Below are 14,432 nucleotides of genomic sequence, written 5' to 3'. Positions count from 1 at the left end.
TTAATGCCATATTTTATGTAACACTTTCATGGCTGGTATTTATATTTTAAATGGTACATCATACAGAATTCTGAATTTTCTTCATAATCTCAGATAGTGTCCCAGTATTATGTGCCATATGGGTAAGATAAACTTTTGATACTTCTTTAAGTATAAACTGCAATACAGTTAATCTCTGGGTATCCTGAAAATGATATGTCATCAGAGGATTTATAGGTTTACAGAAAGTGCTATAGTTGGGAATTCCTCTGGATTTGAATTACAGTAAATGGTTATACGCTACTGATTCTAAACAGAATGTTTGAAAAGCCAAGAATATTCAAGTTCAGTTTGTACTCACAATTTTTATGTGTGATGTGTTTTTTATTAAATTTGACTGGCTCACGCATGCCTTAGAGGAATCACAGTGTTGCAGCATGTTTTTTATACACCACAAAGACTTTTCACATTGCATCTATGTCCTTTTTTAAAAAAGGACAATCACTGGATTCTCTAGTTGTTGTTGGGGCTTCTCCTTGTTGCTGCATCTGTGGAAAAACTCCTCCCGGTCTGGTGCCCCCTTATGTCTGTCATTTGTGCCTGTGGCTCCTCACATTCCAGCCACAACAGTGCTTCCTCTTCATGACTTAGACTTCTCCCTCTTTGTGGCGTGGCCCTCTGGCCAAGTGATTATCATTTTCTCCTTTCAGAATAGCAAACCCTCATTGGACTGGTTAACCAGGTGTCATTTTCAGTAATCCTCCAATTCAAAGCTATGCCCCTTTTGCAGTGAGTTGGAGGGGATTCTGGGCCCATCCTGTACTCTGGTTTCTAACTCAGGGACTCTTGAATCAGTGGCCAATGTCTGTGCAATCTCATAACTTGTTGCCCTTTCCCTGAACCTTTTCCTACTTCATTTCTATCTGGCTTCCACTCCACCACCTTTCTGGGCATGCCTTCTTTCAGGGACTAGAACCCAGGCCTTCTACTCTCCCCTTTCCTCCTTGCCTTCTCTAAGCCCAGAGAGTGATTGGCTCCCATCTGCAGCCTCCTTCTGCCATTACTTCATGGCTTTATACCTGCCCTGGCTGCTCCAGTCCAGGTGGGATCCACTTTCAATCACTATGAAGCCAATTTTCTTTCAGGGGCAGCCTTTCAGATTGCTTAACCCCTTCAGAGCCACATTAACCCTTTCTAGGGGGTGATCTCCACATCACAAGAACCATCAGAATGTTTGCAAATACACCTACAAGTATGACTCTGAGAGATATGCTGGAGGCATGTGTATTATGTGATTGACACTACTCTTTCATTACTAAAGATTCACAATAAATTCAAGAAACAAAACTTTCAGTGGCTTGTTCAAACTCTGAAAATGTCCAGCAGGTATCAGTTTGAAATATGGTAGTTAACAACCATATATATTTACAAATCTTCTTGTGTATGGTGAATCATGACACATTCTAAAGGAAAATATGCTTGTTGGTATAAGACTAACATGTGGAGGAACCCACATACCAGATGTATTTCTGGTACAAAAATGGAACAAGAAGGCAGCTGCTTAGTCCAACTCTCATTCTGCAGACTCCATTTTGGAGTTTTCATGTAGTCCTTCTCAGTAGACATTTCCCAGTGCTTGAGTGTGAATCTGCAGACATGTTCCAAATCAACCACACTGAGACTCAGAGGCATTCTGGGTACTTTAGAATATTTAAGTACCTAGGCTTAGAATTACATAAATAATTTTGAAAAAAGAAATCCAAGCCCTGCATTGGAAGTATGTTCATTATTTCTGATGGAAGATAATGAAAGAGCTGTTCAAGTGACTCTCAGATACCCACAATTGGTCAGTTCCATTATCAGGCCAAGAGTACTCGTGGATTCCTCACTAATGCTGAGTTCTCACATAGGACCTGTTCGTAATACTTTCTACTCTTCTGCTGTGCTAGGAAACTCCATCCCATCCTGGAGGAGGAAGACCTGGCCTTAGTTGTTCATACCTTTGTCACCTCTCAGCAGGTGTACAGCAATGTCTGGCATGAAGCCTTCAGAACGTAAGAAACTGCTTAACAATGCTGCCGCAAATCTCCTCAGGAGCACAGGCTGCTGCAAATCTATCAGACCTGTCCTCTGCTCTCTATATTGGCTTCACATAGATTTTTAAATCAAGTTCTCGATCTCACTACTTACAATCAAAGTTCTCCATCGCCTTAGTATCTAAAAAATCATCTCAAGTTCCAGGACGAAGATGGTGGTTGGCACAATGGGATTCTCAACAATTAAAGCAAGGAGACAAAACTTCCTCTGGGGGAAGTCTGAGACTCTGGTGCTAAAGACTGGCACAAAACTTACTACTTTTTGCTCCAAGGCAAGGTACATTTCTATGACCGGGCCTTTTCTTCTATAAATGCCTGGCAACAATTATATTTGTATTAAAGCCTACGCACACCACAACTGAACAGACACTACACTGCACACACATCTCCCTTTGAGGAGAGGATGAAAGAACAAACTTCATATGACAAATAAGTGTCATGTTCTTAAAGCACTATTGGATGGTCCTCAAATAGTACTGTGATAGACACCATATGAAAACCTCAGTGGAATAGAATTGCTTTGCTAATTTGTTCTTCAAACCCTTTGTATATTTCCTATTCCAGACAGAAGAACTCCTTATTTTTCTGGACTCTCCCTATAGCAGGGTGTGCGCCACTCCTGCCTTCCTGCACCACAGATATCTGCTGAGCCTGCATCACTGTTCCCTTTAAGCTGTATGCTTATGCGGCTGCTCAGGAGAAATTCTGATGCCACCCAGCTGATTAGTAGAGCGCTCTCAGCTAGATTGTTTTTGTTTCTACTGGTGATACACATTTGCACATGCTTCAGTGCACATACAAATGTATTCTGCACAAGGATGGAAAAAATCCACACATGGATGGAAGAGTTTAGAGGAAACATTGGCCTACACTGATTGGGTATCCATATCAGTTTATTTTAGATTGCTCCACCAATGCCTTTATAGTTTTGTAAAGTGTCTTGTACATTGTCAGCCCTTTTCTTAGGGACCAGGAAGAGCATATGTCTCTCTTGAGAGCTCTGTGAGACTGCATTCAATCAGCCCTGTTCCCCCTCCTTGAAAATCCTTCCATGTTTTTTTAAATCAATCCTCAGATGATGGGTTAATTAATCCTTTAGCTCACCCAGCTTGCTTTCCTGAGCAGCTAATTACATTTCATTTCCCAAATCAGCCTCTTTGGGGAGCTACTTAGTCTCAGAGTCACCTGAATACAGATTCCCCTGTTAGCTCTCTGAGGCTTCCAAGTACACATTCTATGGGGTAACTGAAGGCAGCATGTTCTGCAGCACAGCATTTGCTTGTATTGGCAGTCTCTAACTCTAACTTCTGGAGAATCAGTGGTCCAGAGACATGGCTATTCTTTATCCTTTCTCTAGTTTCTTGTCTCTTTCATCCCCTCCCCAGTTCAATGAAAGCTCTCTTAATCCTAGACAAAATCCCCAAATCCTCCACTAGAGCTCTGCTCGATGACTAACCAGGAAAAGTATTAAGAACGTCAGCTGACTTCCAGCATGTCTCACATAAGCCAAGTAGGTTTCTTTTGTCTTTCTAGTCATATGTGAGCTTTATTTCCCTCAGTTCACTCAGGTCATAGAATCATGGAGTATATTTATACAGCAGGGCTAACGTCAAATTAAGCTACGCAACTTCAGCTATGTCAGTTGTGTAGCTTAAATCAAAATAGCTTAATTCATCTACACAGCAGGAAGTTGAGGGTAGAACACTCTTCCTTCAACTTCCCTTACTCCTTGTGAAATGAGGGTTATCATGAGTCGGAGTAAAAAGTCCTCCAGCTCAACATTATTTTGAAATAAAGGCTTGTAGTGTAGATGCGTACTGTGTTATTTTGGAATAACATCGGTTACTCCAAAATAACGCTGCCGTGTAGACATGCCCATAGAAAATTAGGATTGAAAGTCCAACCTTCACCTCAAAGTAAGATCAACAGTATGTGAAAAAAATATGTGTGTGCACAATATTATGTCTAAATACATTTCCGGCCTATAACTTGGTTTCAGAGGGACTTATTAAGGTAGATGGTACATCACATTTTTATTCTGAGTTTTTTAAAATAACATAAATAGATGTTTCTAGAGAATAATTTTGCATTTGAAAAAAGAAAAACAGGCAAAAAGAGTATGCAGGAAAATGGGGGAAATTGGCTCATGATTCTGGTATTACTTGAGAAGAAGGATATGCTTGTCATGAACAACTTTGAGTTTGGAAATCTGGATTTTGTTCCTGGTGCTTGTGTGTCCTTGGAAAATCACTGACCTCTCTCTTTTTAATTCTCTTGCTCTGTAAAACAGGTATACTTACACATAACTCATGGCAATATTGTTAGAATTTATCCAGTAATATTTGTAGCTAATTTGAGATCCTGGGATAGAAAACAGTATGTAAAGTATAATCTATTACTGTATTTTTTCCAGTTTGCCAAGGAATAGTGATTGCCAACCGTAGCCATGGCATCTTGGAAAGTTTAAATTATCCAAACAATTACCCTCTAAATGAACACTGCAGCTGGACCATCCAAACTACAACTGGCAATACACTCAGCTACAGCTTTACAGCCTTTGATGTAGAAGGATCGAACTGTGATCTGGACTACTTGAAGGTATGAATCCAAATTCCAGACCACATGTAAACCAGTTCCTTTCATGGAGAATAGAGACTGAAAATACTCTATGACCTCAATTTTTCACATCAGAAATATTTTGTTAGAAGACCAAGTAAAGAAACTATAATTGTTATTGATTACATTGTATATCTTACCTGTGTGTCTATTGGTATTAGTCATTTGGTACTTTGGTTTTAGTCATTTGGCACTTAGTAACTAGCCCAAATCAGAAGATGGAAGATGAACCTATTAGTGCACTTGATGGTTCATCAGTTTCCAAAGGGAACACGTGTTTGAATGCTATTAGAAAGAGAGAGAGTGGGTTTTTTTGTTTTGTTTCTTTTTTGGTCTGGTCAAGACATTGCATGAGCTAGAGATATACTCATTGCAAAGAATAGTCATATGTCTTAACATTGTTTTATCATGGGTAATATAATGTATGGTACCAATTCAACAAAGCAATTATGCACGTTTGTATATCCCTATTTAGGAAAGGCTGTAAGCACATTCTTAAGTATCGTTGACTTGAAGTTAAACATATGCTAAAGTGTTATGCTCCACACAGGTAGTCTTAAATTTAAATTCTGCATGTGCTTATGGGTTTTTGTTGAATTGATACAGCTTCTCTAAGAGTACACTTCACTCCTGTGGCAGGGGGTGAACACAAAGCATTTAATCACCAGTGAAGCTTTGCACAGGGAAGAATTGCACCCTAAGGGTCTATATTCCAAAGTTTTGAAAAATATTATAGCTATTTGGAGAGAAGAGGTTGATAATGGAGTCATGGATATTTAAGGGTCTCTTGCATTTTGGGGCATCCCCATGCGGCTGGTCTTGCTGGAAGTCAGGTGACATCTCTGCTGGTCCTTTTGGTCATGTCCATTTGGTGTGCCAGTTTTCACAATTGAAATTGATGAAAATGGTGATTCCAGCATCTTCCTGCAGAAGACAGGAGTGGAAAGAAGGTAAGGAAGGAAGTATTGCAGAATATTGAGAACTGTCAGGAATCAATTAATATCTGAAAAGTTTTGTGGCCAAGTCAATAAGGAAACATCAGAGCCATGCTGAGAAATGACACTGCCAAATTCCAGGATGTCTAAGCCATCGATCAGTGAAGTGCAGGGAGCATGAGCACAGTAGAAAACCCTCAAAGAGAAAGGTGGTTGCTCGAAGGCAGTATCCTAGGAGCCATGGCTGAATGATACCAAATCAAGGGCTTGATGGACATTTTAAAAAACAGAAATAGAATATGTTGATGAAAGCAAAATGGGGTGATGTGGACATATGGAACTGTCCTTTCTTTTAATAATTCCTAGTTTGTTTCTAATGAAAGAAAAATGAAATTAATTTACTGAAAAGGCTCCATTACAGGGGAAAATAGTCATAAACCTGTGTTAAAGAGTTTTTAATTTACAAAAGAGGTGGTCAAGTTGCAGAGGTTAAAACCAGAAACATAAAAATCGGAGTTCAGTTAGACACTTTAGAGGAAAAGATCATTTTAAGAGAAATCAAAATAACTGCTTTTTTGTCGTAATACAAATATGTCTGTCTTTAAATGTCATTTAAAATTATGATTCCTTGGTATGGAAAAGATGTCTTCATTCTGCTGCAGGGCATACAAAAATGTGCCAATATGTAAAAAGCGAACAAGGGTGAACGAGTTAGGAAATCAAGTAACGTTTGTGTCATCCTGTGAATTGTGAAAGAGGGAATATTCTGGCATTAGTACAGAGATTTATGGCTACATCTAAACTGCAGTCTTCTTTCAGAAAAAACTGTTCCAGAAGAGATCTTCCAGAAAAACTTCTTTAGAAAGATAGTGTCTACACAGCAAAAGCACAACGCAAAAGCAATGTGCTTTTTCGAAAGATAGCAGCCACATTGCTTGGACGCTATCTCTCATTTAAGTTGTGATTACTGTGGATGGAGTGGCCACCAGGGCACCTGTGCTTTTTCTTGGAGGCCTCTTCTTTAAAAAAAACAAACCCTCTTTTCTGCATCTGCACATGCCTTTTTCCGAAAAAGGTCTTTTGGCAAAAGACTTCTTCCTCATAAAATGAGGTTTACTGCCATCAGAAAAACCCCTCTGTTCTGTCGAAAGAACTCAATGGCAGTATGGACACAAGTATTGTTTTTCCGGAAAAACGCTGCAGTGTAGACATACCCTATGAATTACAGGGGACAGGGAAGAATGTTTTGAAATGTGTGTGTCACTGATTTTCTTAGCAGATTGTATATACAGGGCAGGGGTGGCCAACCTAAACCTGAGAAGAAGCCAGAATTTCCCAATGCACATTGCCAAAGAGCAACACTTCTGTGTCACCAGCCCTGATCATTTCCCCACCACCTCTCTCAGCACATCCCGCCGACTGGCAGCCCCACCGGTCGGTGCCTCCTTCTCCTTTTCCTACTGCCCACTGGGATCAGCTCTTTCTCAGTGGGAGACACAGGAGGAGGGAAGCATGGGTGTGACAGGCTCAGTGGAGAGGATAGGAAGTGGCAGGATCCTACGGGGAAAGGGTGGAAGGGGACAGCACCTAAGGCAGAGCTGGGGGTTGAACAGTGAGCACCCTCCACCCCAGTGGAAAGTTGGCACCTTTAGCTCCAGCCCTGGATTTGGTAGCCATGCAAGAAGCTGCATATTAACTTCTGAAGAGCCGCATATAGCTCTGAAGCCACAGGTTGGCCATCTCCGATAGGGTATTCCTGTGCTGAAACCCATGCTGAAAACTGACTTCTGTTTGCCAGGGGAGAAAGCATTAAATCTAAATAAAGCCTCATAATTATTAGGGTGGGACAGATGTTGCAGTTTTGTTGCAAAATATTATTACATTTAAAAAGAAAAGCTCCAGAAGGACCAACCAGGAATAACAATGGAATCATAGCTTAGAAAAAACAGGTGTATATTTCAGATGATTGAAGAAACAGAGATATTTCATTATTGTTATCTGAAATGGGTGTTTTGTAAACTTATACAGATGTGTTTTGGCAGGCAGAAGACTTAGTCAGCTCTATAGAGAATGCACTCCAGAAACTATGTAGCTGCAGAAGGAAATAAAAGAGCAGAACTGCTTTAAAGAGTCAGTGTAAGGAAATGAGTTTAGATACAATTAGGAATTTATTAATATTATTTATAAACAAGCGGAAACCAGACCTTTGAATGTGAAACCCTTTAGAATCCTGGACAGGAAGAGAATGGGTGTGGGAGGGGATGTGGGAGGCAGAGGTGTGTGTACAGATACAAATCTGTGGATCTGACTCTACGTTTGTATTTTTGCATCCACATCAAATCCTAAACTATAAAAAACCCTGTTTTTCAGGGCTTGTCTTCACTTCCCCTGAGATCGATGCTCCGGAGATTGATCTCCCGAGATTCGATTTAGCAGGTGTAGTAAAGACCATCTAAATTGACCGCTGATGACACTTCCTTCAACCCTGGTATTCTACCAGGATGTGAGGAGTAAGGGAAATCTACAGGAGAGTTTCTCCTGTTGACCTCCCACAGTGGGATCACCACAGAAATTTGTCGTAAGGTATGTCAACTCCAGCTATGCTATTCTCTCAGCTGTAGTTGTGTATCTTCGGTCAACCTTTTCTAAGGGTATGTCTACACTACTAACTTTCATAGGTGCTACACTAGTGCTCCGCTAGTTCGAACTTAATTCGAACTAGCGGAGCGCTTAATTCGAACTAGGAAAACCTCATTTTACGAGGATTAAGCCTAGTTCGAACTAGCTAGTTCGAATTAAGGGGTGTGTAGCCCCTTAATTCAAACTAGTGGGAGGCTAGCCCTCCCCAGGTTTCCCTGGTGGCCACTCTGGCCAACACCAGGGAAACTCTATTGCCCCCCTCCCGGCCCCGGACCCCTTAAAGGGGCACGGGCTGGCTACGGTGCCCGTGCCAGGTGCAAGCCTGCCAGCACCCAGCCAGCAGACCCTGCACCTGGCACGGCTCGAGCCACCCACCCGATGCCCCCCAGTCCTCCCCCTCTTCCCGGGACCAGGCTGGCGGCTCCCGGGAGCTTGCCCGGGACCGCAAGAGGCGGGCATCCGCCTGGGCTAGTGCGGAGATCGTGGACCTCGTCCACGATCTCCGCACTAGGCACAGGAAAGTGGCCAGCTAGGGCAGGAGAGCTGCCAGCCTGGCCACCCAGGAGCAGGTGTGCATGAAAATCAAGGGGGTCCACTGAGACCCCCGACCCTGAGCCCTGAGCTTACAATGGCCGTCCTGGGTCAGACCAAAGGTCCATCTAGCCCAGTAGCCTGTCTGCCGACAGTGGCCAACCCTAGAGACCCTGGAGGGGATGGACCGAAGACAGTGACCAAGCCATTTGTCTCGTGCCATCCCTCTCCAGCCTTCCACAAACCTTGGGTAGGGACACCACTCCTACCCCCTGGCTAATAGCACTCCATGGACCCAACCTCCATGACTTGATCTCACTTCCCTTTAAACTCTGTTCTAGTTGTAGCCTTCACAGCCTCCTGCAGCAAGGAGTTCCACAGGTTGACTCTTTGCTTTGTGAAGAACAACTTTCTGTTACTAGTTTGAAGCCTGCTACCCATTCCTTTCCTTTGGTGTCCTCTAGTCCTTCTTTATGGGAACTAATGAAGAACTTTTCTGTATGTACCCTCTCCACCCCACTCATACTTTTAGAGACCTCTATCCTGTCCCCCCTCCGTCTCCTCTTTTCTAAGCTGAAAAGTCCCAGTCTCTTTAGCCTCTCTTCATATGGGACCTGTTCCCAACCCCTGATCATTGTAGTTGCCCTCCCCTCTCCCACCCTCTCTCTTGCCCTCTCCCACCTCCTTTTCCCAGTCTCCCCCAGTTTTGTTCAATAAAGACAGATTCCATTTTTGAACACAATTGTCCTTTATTTTGTACATCAAGAAAAGGGGCTAGGGAAGGGTAAGTGGAAGGAGGTGAGGGAGGAATGGGGTACGAGCCCCCGATGGGGAGGACTGGGCTGGCTCTGCGGGCTTCTGGGTGTGGAAGCTCTCCTGCAGCCCCCCGATTGCCCCGTTTCCCCAGATGGCAGCCTGCGGCAAGTGCAGTCGGGCTGATGGCCGAGTGCTGTGATGTGCCCAGTGTGGGTACTCAGGGCACTCCAAGCCAGGACTGCTTTGCAAGCGGGGCACCCCTGAGAACTGTCTGTCCGGGGTGGGGGTCGGGACCCTTTAAGCGCAGCCCTCGGCTAGCCCAAGACAGCATCTCCACGCTCTAAGTCCTCCTCTGATGCCCTGCCGGCACTGCTTCCGGCCATCCTTAACCTCGGTTCAGGGTCCACTTAATGTGGACATGCTAGTTCGAATTAGCAAAACGCTAATTTGAACTAGTTTTTAGTTCTAGACGCGTTAGTTCGAATTAGCTTAGTTCGAATTAACTAATTCGAACTAAGTTAGTTCGAATTAGCGCTGTAGTGTAGACGTACCCTAATAGTGTAGACTTGGCTTCACTTCCAAATTTGAATGTGGCTAAAATATCCATATCATGCCCTGATTCAGAGAGTTGGGATGGGAATTGTATTTTGTTTCGTCACTTAATATAATAAAGACTTTCAGTTTCACTAGTTGCTCCTTTGCCTGCAGAAAGCAAGAAACTCTTGCAATTGTTTTCTAAGGGATGTAGGCTCCTTAGAGTTCTGTCATCAAGTAGATGAAAAAAACCAAAACCTTATGGCTGAGTCTAGACTGGAAAGTTTTTCCGCAAAAGTGGCTGCTTTTGCAGAAAAACTTGCCAGCTGTCTACACTGGCCGCTTGAATTTGCGCAAGAACACTGACGATCTAATGTAAGATTGTCAGTGTTCTTCCGCAAATACTATGCTGCTCCTGTTCCGGAAAAAGCCCTCTTGCACAAATATATTTGCACAAGAGGGCCAGTGTAGACAGCTAAAAACTGTTTTGCGCAAAAAAGCCCCGATGGTGAAAATGGCGATTGGGGCTTTCTTGTGCAAAACTGCGTCTAGATTGGCACGGACGCTTTTCTGCAAAAAGTGCTTTTGTGCAAAAGCGTCCGTGCCAATCTAGACACTCTTTTCTGCAAATGCTTTTAACGGAAAAACATTTGGATTGCCTGGGGTCTGGTTTTCCTCAGCTTTGCACCTTGAATACACGTTCTCATCTGTACTATAGGGGGTAAAATGCCACCCTTCTGATTTAGTGGCATTTTAGACCCACTCAAAACTTAATGTGTAATGAAAGAGGTTCCAGGACTCTCACTAATTTTTTACTTTCATAACTGATGTGGCAAGCCCAGAGATGCCAGCGCTAGTAACTGCCAAGCCTAGAAGTTCTGGAACTCAGTGCTGGCAAGTCCGGAGACTAATTAAGACCAGGACCTACTCTGCACCAGTATAAGTGCATGCACAGGGCCAAAGCAGGAGAGAATGAGACTGATGGACTTTATCCAGGCATTTTCTGACAGTAATGTGATGTGAGCACTTCCTGAACAAATGAGCAGCATGTTCTGTTTCATGGTCTGGACGTGGAAGTTGGCTCTCTCCAAGTAACACTCAAGTTGCCTGACATTTTGCAGAGGGCTTCCAGCTTAGTTACGGAGAATATCAGAGCAGCTGCGTATCATAAAAACATGACCAAAGTAGTGACAGTAGAGATACAGCACAGGTAGGGGGATTGGATCAATTTGTAGCGTGAGGGTGCTAAGAGCCCTTGAACCAAACTATAAACCTTGTATATGCTGGAAACTTCTTCTGGCCAACGGGTGTGGTAGCACCCGTCACACCCCTGGTTCCAGCATCTATAAGCACCTCTCTTATGGCAGGCCTGCTTTTTTTTTCTGATGTGCCACTAATAGTAGTTGAATTGGATTGTAATTACAATGCCTGCTTGACTTGGATTTAAAACATAACATTAATCTTTTGAAAGGGGAAAATAGCCCTTCAGTGTGGTTAGGGACATTAACCAAGGAAACAAATCTTTCTCTGTTGTCATGCTGCTGCTAGCTGAATAAGCATCATTTACTCTCCTGTCTTTACTTATTGAGAGACTTTTTATTTAGTAACAGATCATAGTCTCAAAAGTAGCAAAGCTCTTCGATAAATAAAGAGAATTTAGTGTTACTGCATTTGAGATTTGAGTCTCGCAGTAGGAATGAAATTCACTTCCTTCGTATCCAAGAAAAATATGATTTGAAAACCTCTAGTCTTCCTGTCCAGTGACAAACTCTCTCTACTTTCTTGTTCTCAGAGCATTTACCCCTCACTTTAAAGTCCAACATATTTAGCATATGCTTGTATTGACCCACGGGGAAAATCCTACCTGTCCATCTCTTCCCAAAGGCACAAAAATGTTCCAAATACTACGTCTCCCCTTTCCTGAAGCCCCCTTCCCTGAGAGATGTGACTCGGGGGATTACTTGGAGCCTGATGCAGGACAGCAGCAGGGGTCAGGAAGCAGAGTGACACAGTAGCCTGATCTACTCTGCCACCGTCTCCCAGCCAGGTTGTCCTGTTTCCCATGGTGTGCGCAGTGAGTGCAAGGGGCCCAACTCCCCATGCCAGGCCCCCCCCCCCCGGTAATTCTCTAGGCCACCCCAGACTCCATGGGCTAATATCAATATGGAAGACTGTCCCATCCATAGGAGGGTTGGGGCAGCTGTCACAGGGGCCCCCAAAGTGCAGGGCTCAGAATGGTCACCCCGAACTGTCCTATGGACATGATGGCCAAGGCACTCCTCCTGGCACTCTGGGGTTGTAGGGGCAGGGCACAGGGGCTATGCCACATGCCCTCCCAGAGCTAAAGAGCTGGAGGCACTAGCGTGATCTGGGGTCTGCAGTGGGGAAGAGATCTGGGCTCCAACAGGGGAGCACATAGGGTATGTCTACACTACCACCCTAGTTCGAACTAGGGTGGTTAATGTAGGCAACCGGAGTTGCAAATGAAGCCCGGGATTTGAATTTCCCGGGCTTCATTTGCATATTGCCGGGCACCACCATTTTTAAATGTCCGCTAGTTCGGACTCTGTGCCGCGCGGCTACACGCGGCACGAACTAGGTAGTTCGGATTAGGCTTCCTATTCCGAACTACCGGTACACCTCATTCCACGAGGAGTAACGGTAGTTCGGAATAGGAAGCCTAATCCGAACTACCTAATTCATGCCGCGTGTAGCCATGGGCACAGAGTCCGAACTAGTGGACATTTAAAAATGGCGGTGCCCGGCAATATGCAAATGAAGCCCGGGAAATTCAAATCCCGGGCTTCATTTGCAACTCCGGTTGCCTACATTAACCACCCTAGTTCAAACTAGGGTGGTAGTGTAGACATACCCATAGGGATCAGGGACTCAGGCCAAAGGGTGGGGCTGGGGGCTAGCCTCCCCTAGCCAGAGGTTCACTTGTCACTCTGCCATGGAGGCTCAGAAGACATGAGTCTGAAGTAGCAAGTGGAGAGTGGTCCTCCTGCTGCTCTAGAACCTCGGGAAGTATTCCTCCCCACATCCAGAAACCCTGTGGAGCTACTTTGCTCACAACCAGTTATTGGACCCAAATATGCAGGCTCCAGCAAATGAGGAAATTCATTCAGAGGACAGCTTTTCTCGAGTTTCATTTCCATTTTTGGTAAAAGGATGTGTTTTATCACAGCAACATTCCAGGACTACACCACAATATCCTCTCTCTCCATGTGGGAATAACACATTAGATAGTGATTGCCGGGACTAGACTGGCAAATCTTTTTTTCTAAGGAAATTCACACAGAAGAGACAAGGTAGCATGTGGCTTTCCCTCCCTCCCCCCCTCCCCCCCGGCCTTAGTTTTACTTGCTTCTGTCATTTGAATCAGTACAGAAGCTAAAACCATTTAGAGAGAGCTGCCCTAGACATCTGAGTTATCATGTTATATTTATGTCCTTTTAAAAGTCCATCAGGAACTCTCCAAACCCAGAGGGTGGCTTAGTTTATGGTTACACATTGATTGCAAAGTATCACCAGCAGCATATCATCCTGTGGAAGCAAATGATGGATGGAATATATACATCCGGGTTCTTTAGTCAGACATCAAATTACAGCCTTCTGGCTGGATTGCAGCAGCCTCTGGAAACCCAAGAGCACGCAAGCTGGCAATAATCAATTCTGTCTGTAGATAGACAATACCTACAGGGATTTACAATTCACCAGTAGAAGTTCCTCAGTATGGCATTCAAAGGATAAAGGCAAATTCTCCTTTCAGCTCTCCATGGCCGATCTTACCAATGGTATTCTGCTTTCACTGCATGAACAGGTTTTCTGTGTCAGAGCTGAACAATTAGAGAAAGCAAAATATCAGAATATCAGTTCAGATCTGCTTTGACAATCCAAGAGGAGATTTGGGCTCAATTTTTAGCCTTAAATCTTCCACTCCTCTGATGATTGGGTATATTAGGATCTGCTGTCAGAAAGCAGAACTGAAACCACACTAGTGAGGAGAATACCTGGTACTGTGGTAATTTTGTTAATAGTTGAGGGGCTACATGATCTTTAATTGAAATAAACCTCAGAAGGTGACTGACAGTGAGTGATTCAGGCTGCAACCAAATGGCGGTTTACTTGAAGACATGCAAAGCCCAGCAAGAATGAGTAATACTTTATTTTTAGCTGCACATTTTTTTCAGCTGCTGCACCCTGCCAGCTCAAAGTAATGTGACTTTCTCTGTGGCTCCAAGAAAGCGATTAAATACAATGGGGCAACTGTGAAGTGTCAGCATGTCTAATGCATGTAATGCCTAAGCCCCTTGGCAGTGAGAGGAGACTCAGCACTGATTCA

At 43.8% G+C, this 14,432-nt stretch overlaps 1 protein-coding gene across 2 annotated transcripts in view; it reads left to right on the top strand.

The window, feature by feature from the left end:
- Window positions 1-14,432, top strand: part of CUBN (cubilin) — a 238,472-nt gene that overhangs the window by 69,373 nt on the left and 154,667 nt on the right. For both annotated transcript variants that reach the window (XM_006119493.5, XM_075922454.2), the window contains one exon: window positions 4,489-4,673. In XM_006119493.5, coding sequence (XP_006119555.3) covers window positions 4,489-4,673 — 185 coding nt within the window. The remainder of the gene's footprint in view (window positions 1-4,488; window positions 4,674-14,432) is intronic.

The sequence above is a fragment of the Pelodiscus sinensis genome, chromosome 2, assembly GCF_052426305.1.
Source record: "Pelodiscus sinensis isolate ZL-2025 chromosome 2, ASM5242630v1, whole genome shotgun sequence".
Lineage (NCBI taxonomy): Eukaryota > Metazoa > Chordata > Testudines > Trionychidae > Pelodiscus > Pelodiscus sinensis.
Note: the sequence above shows the minus strand (reverse complement) of the source record. Positions and strands in the feature narration are given on the sequence as shown.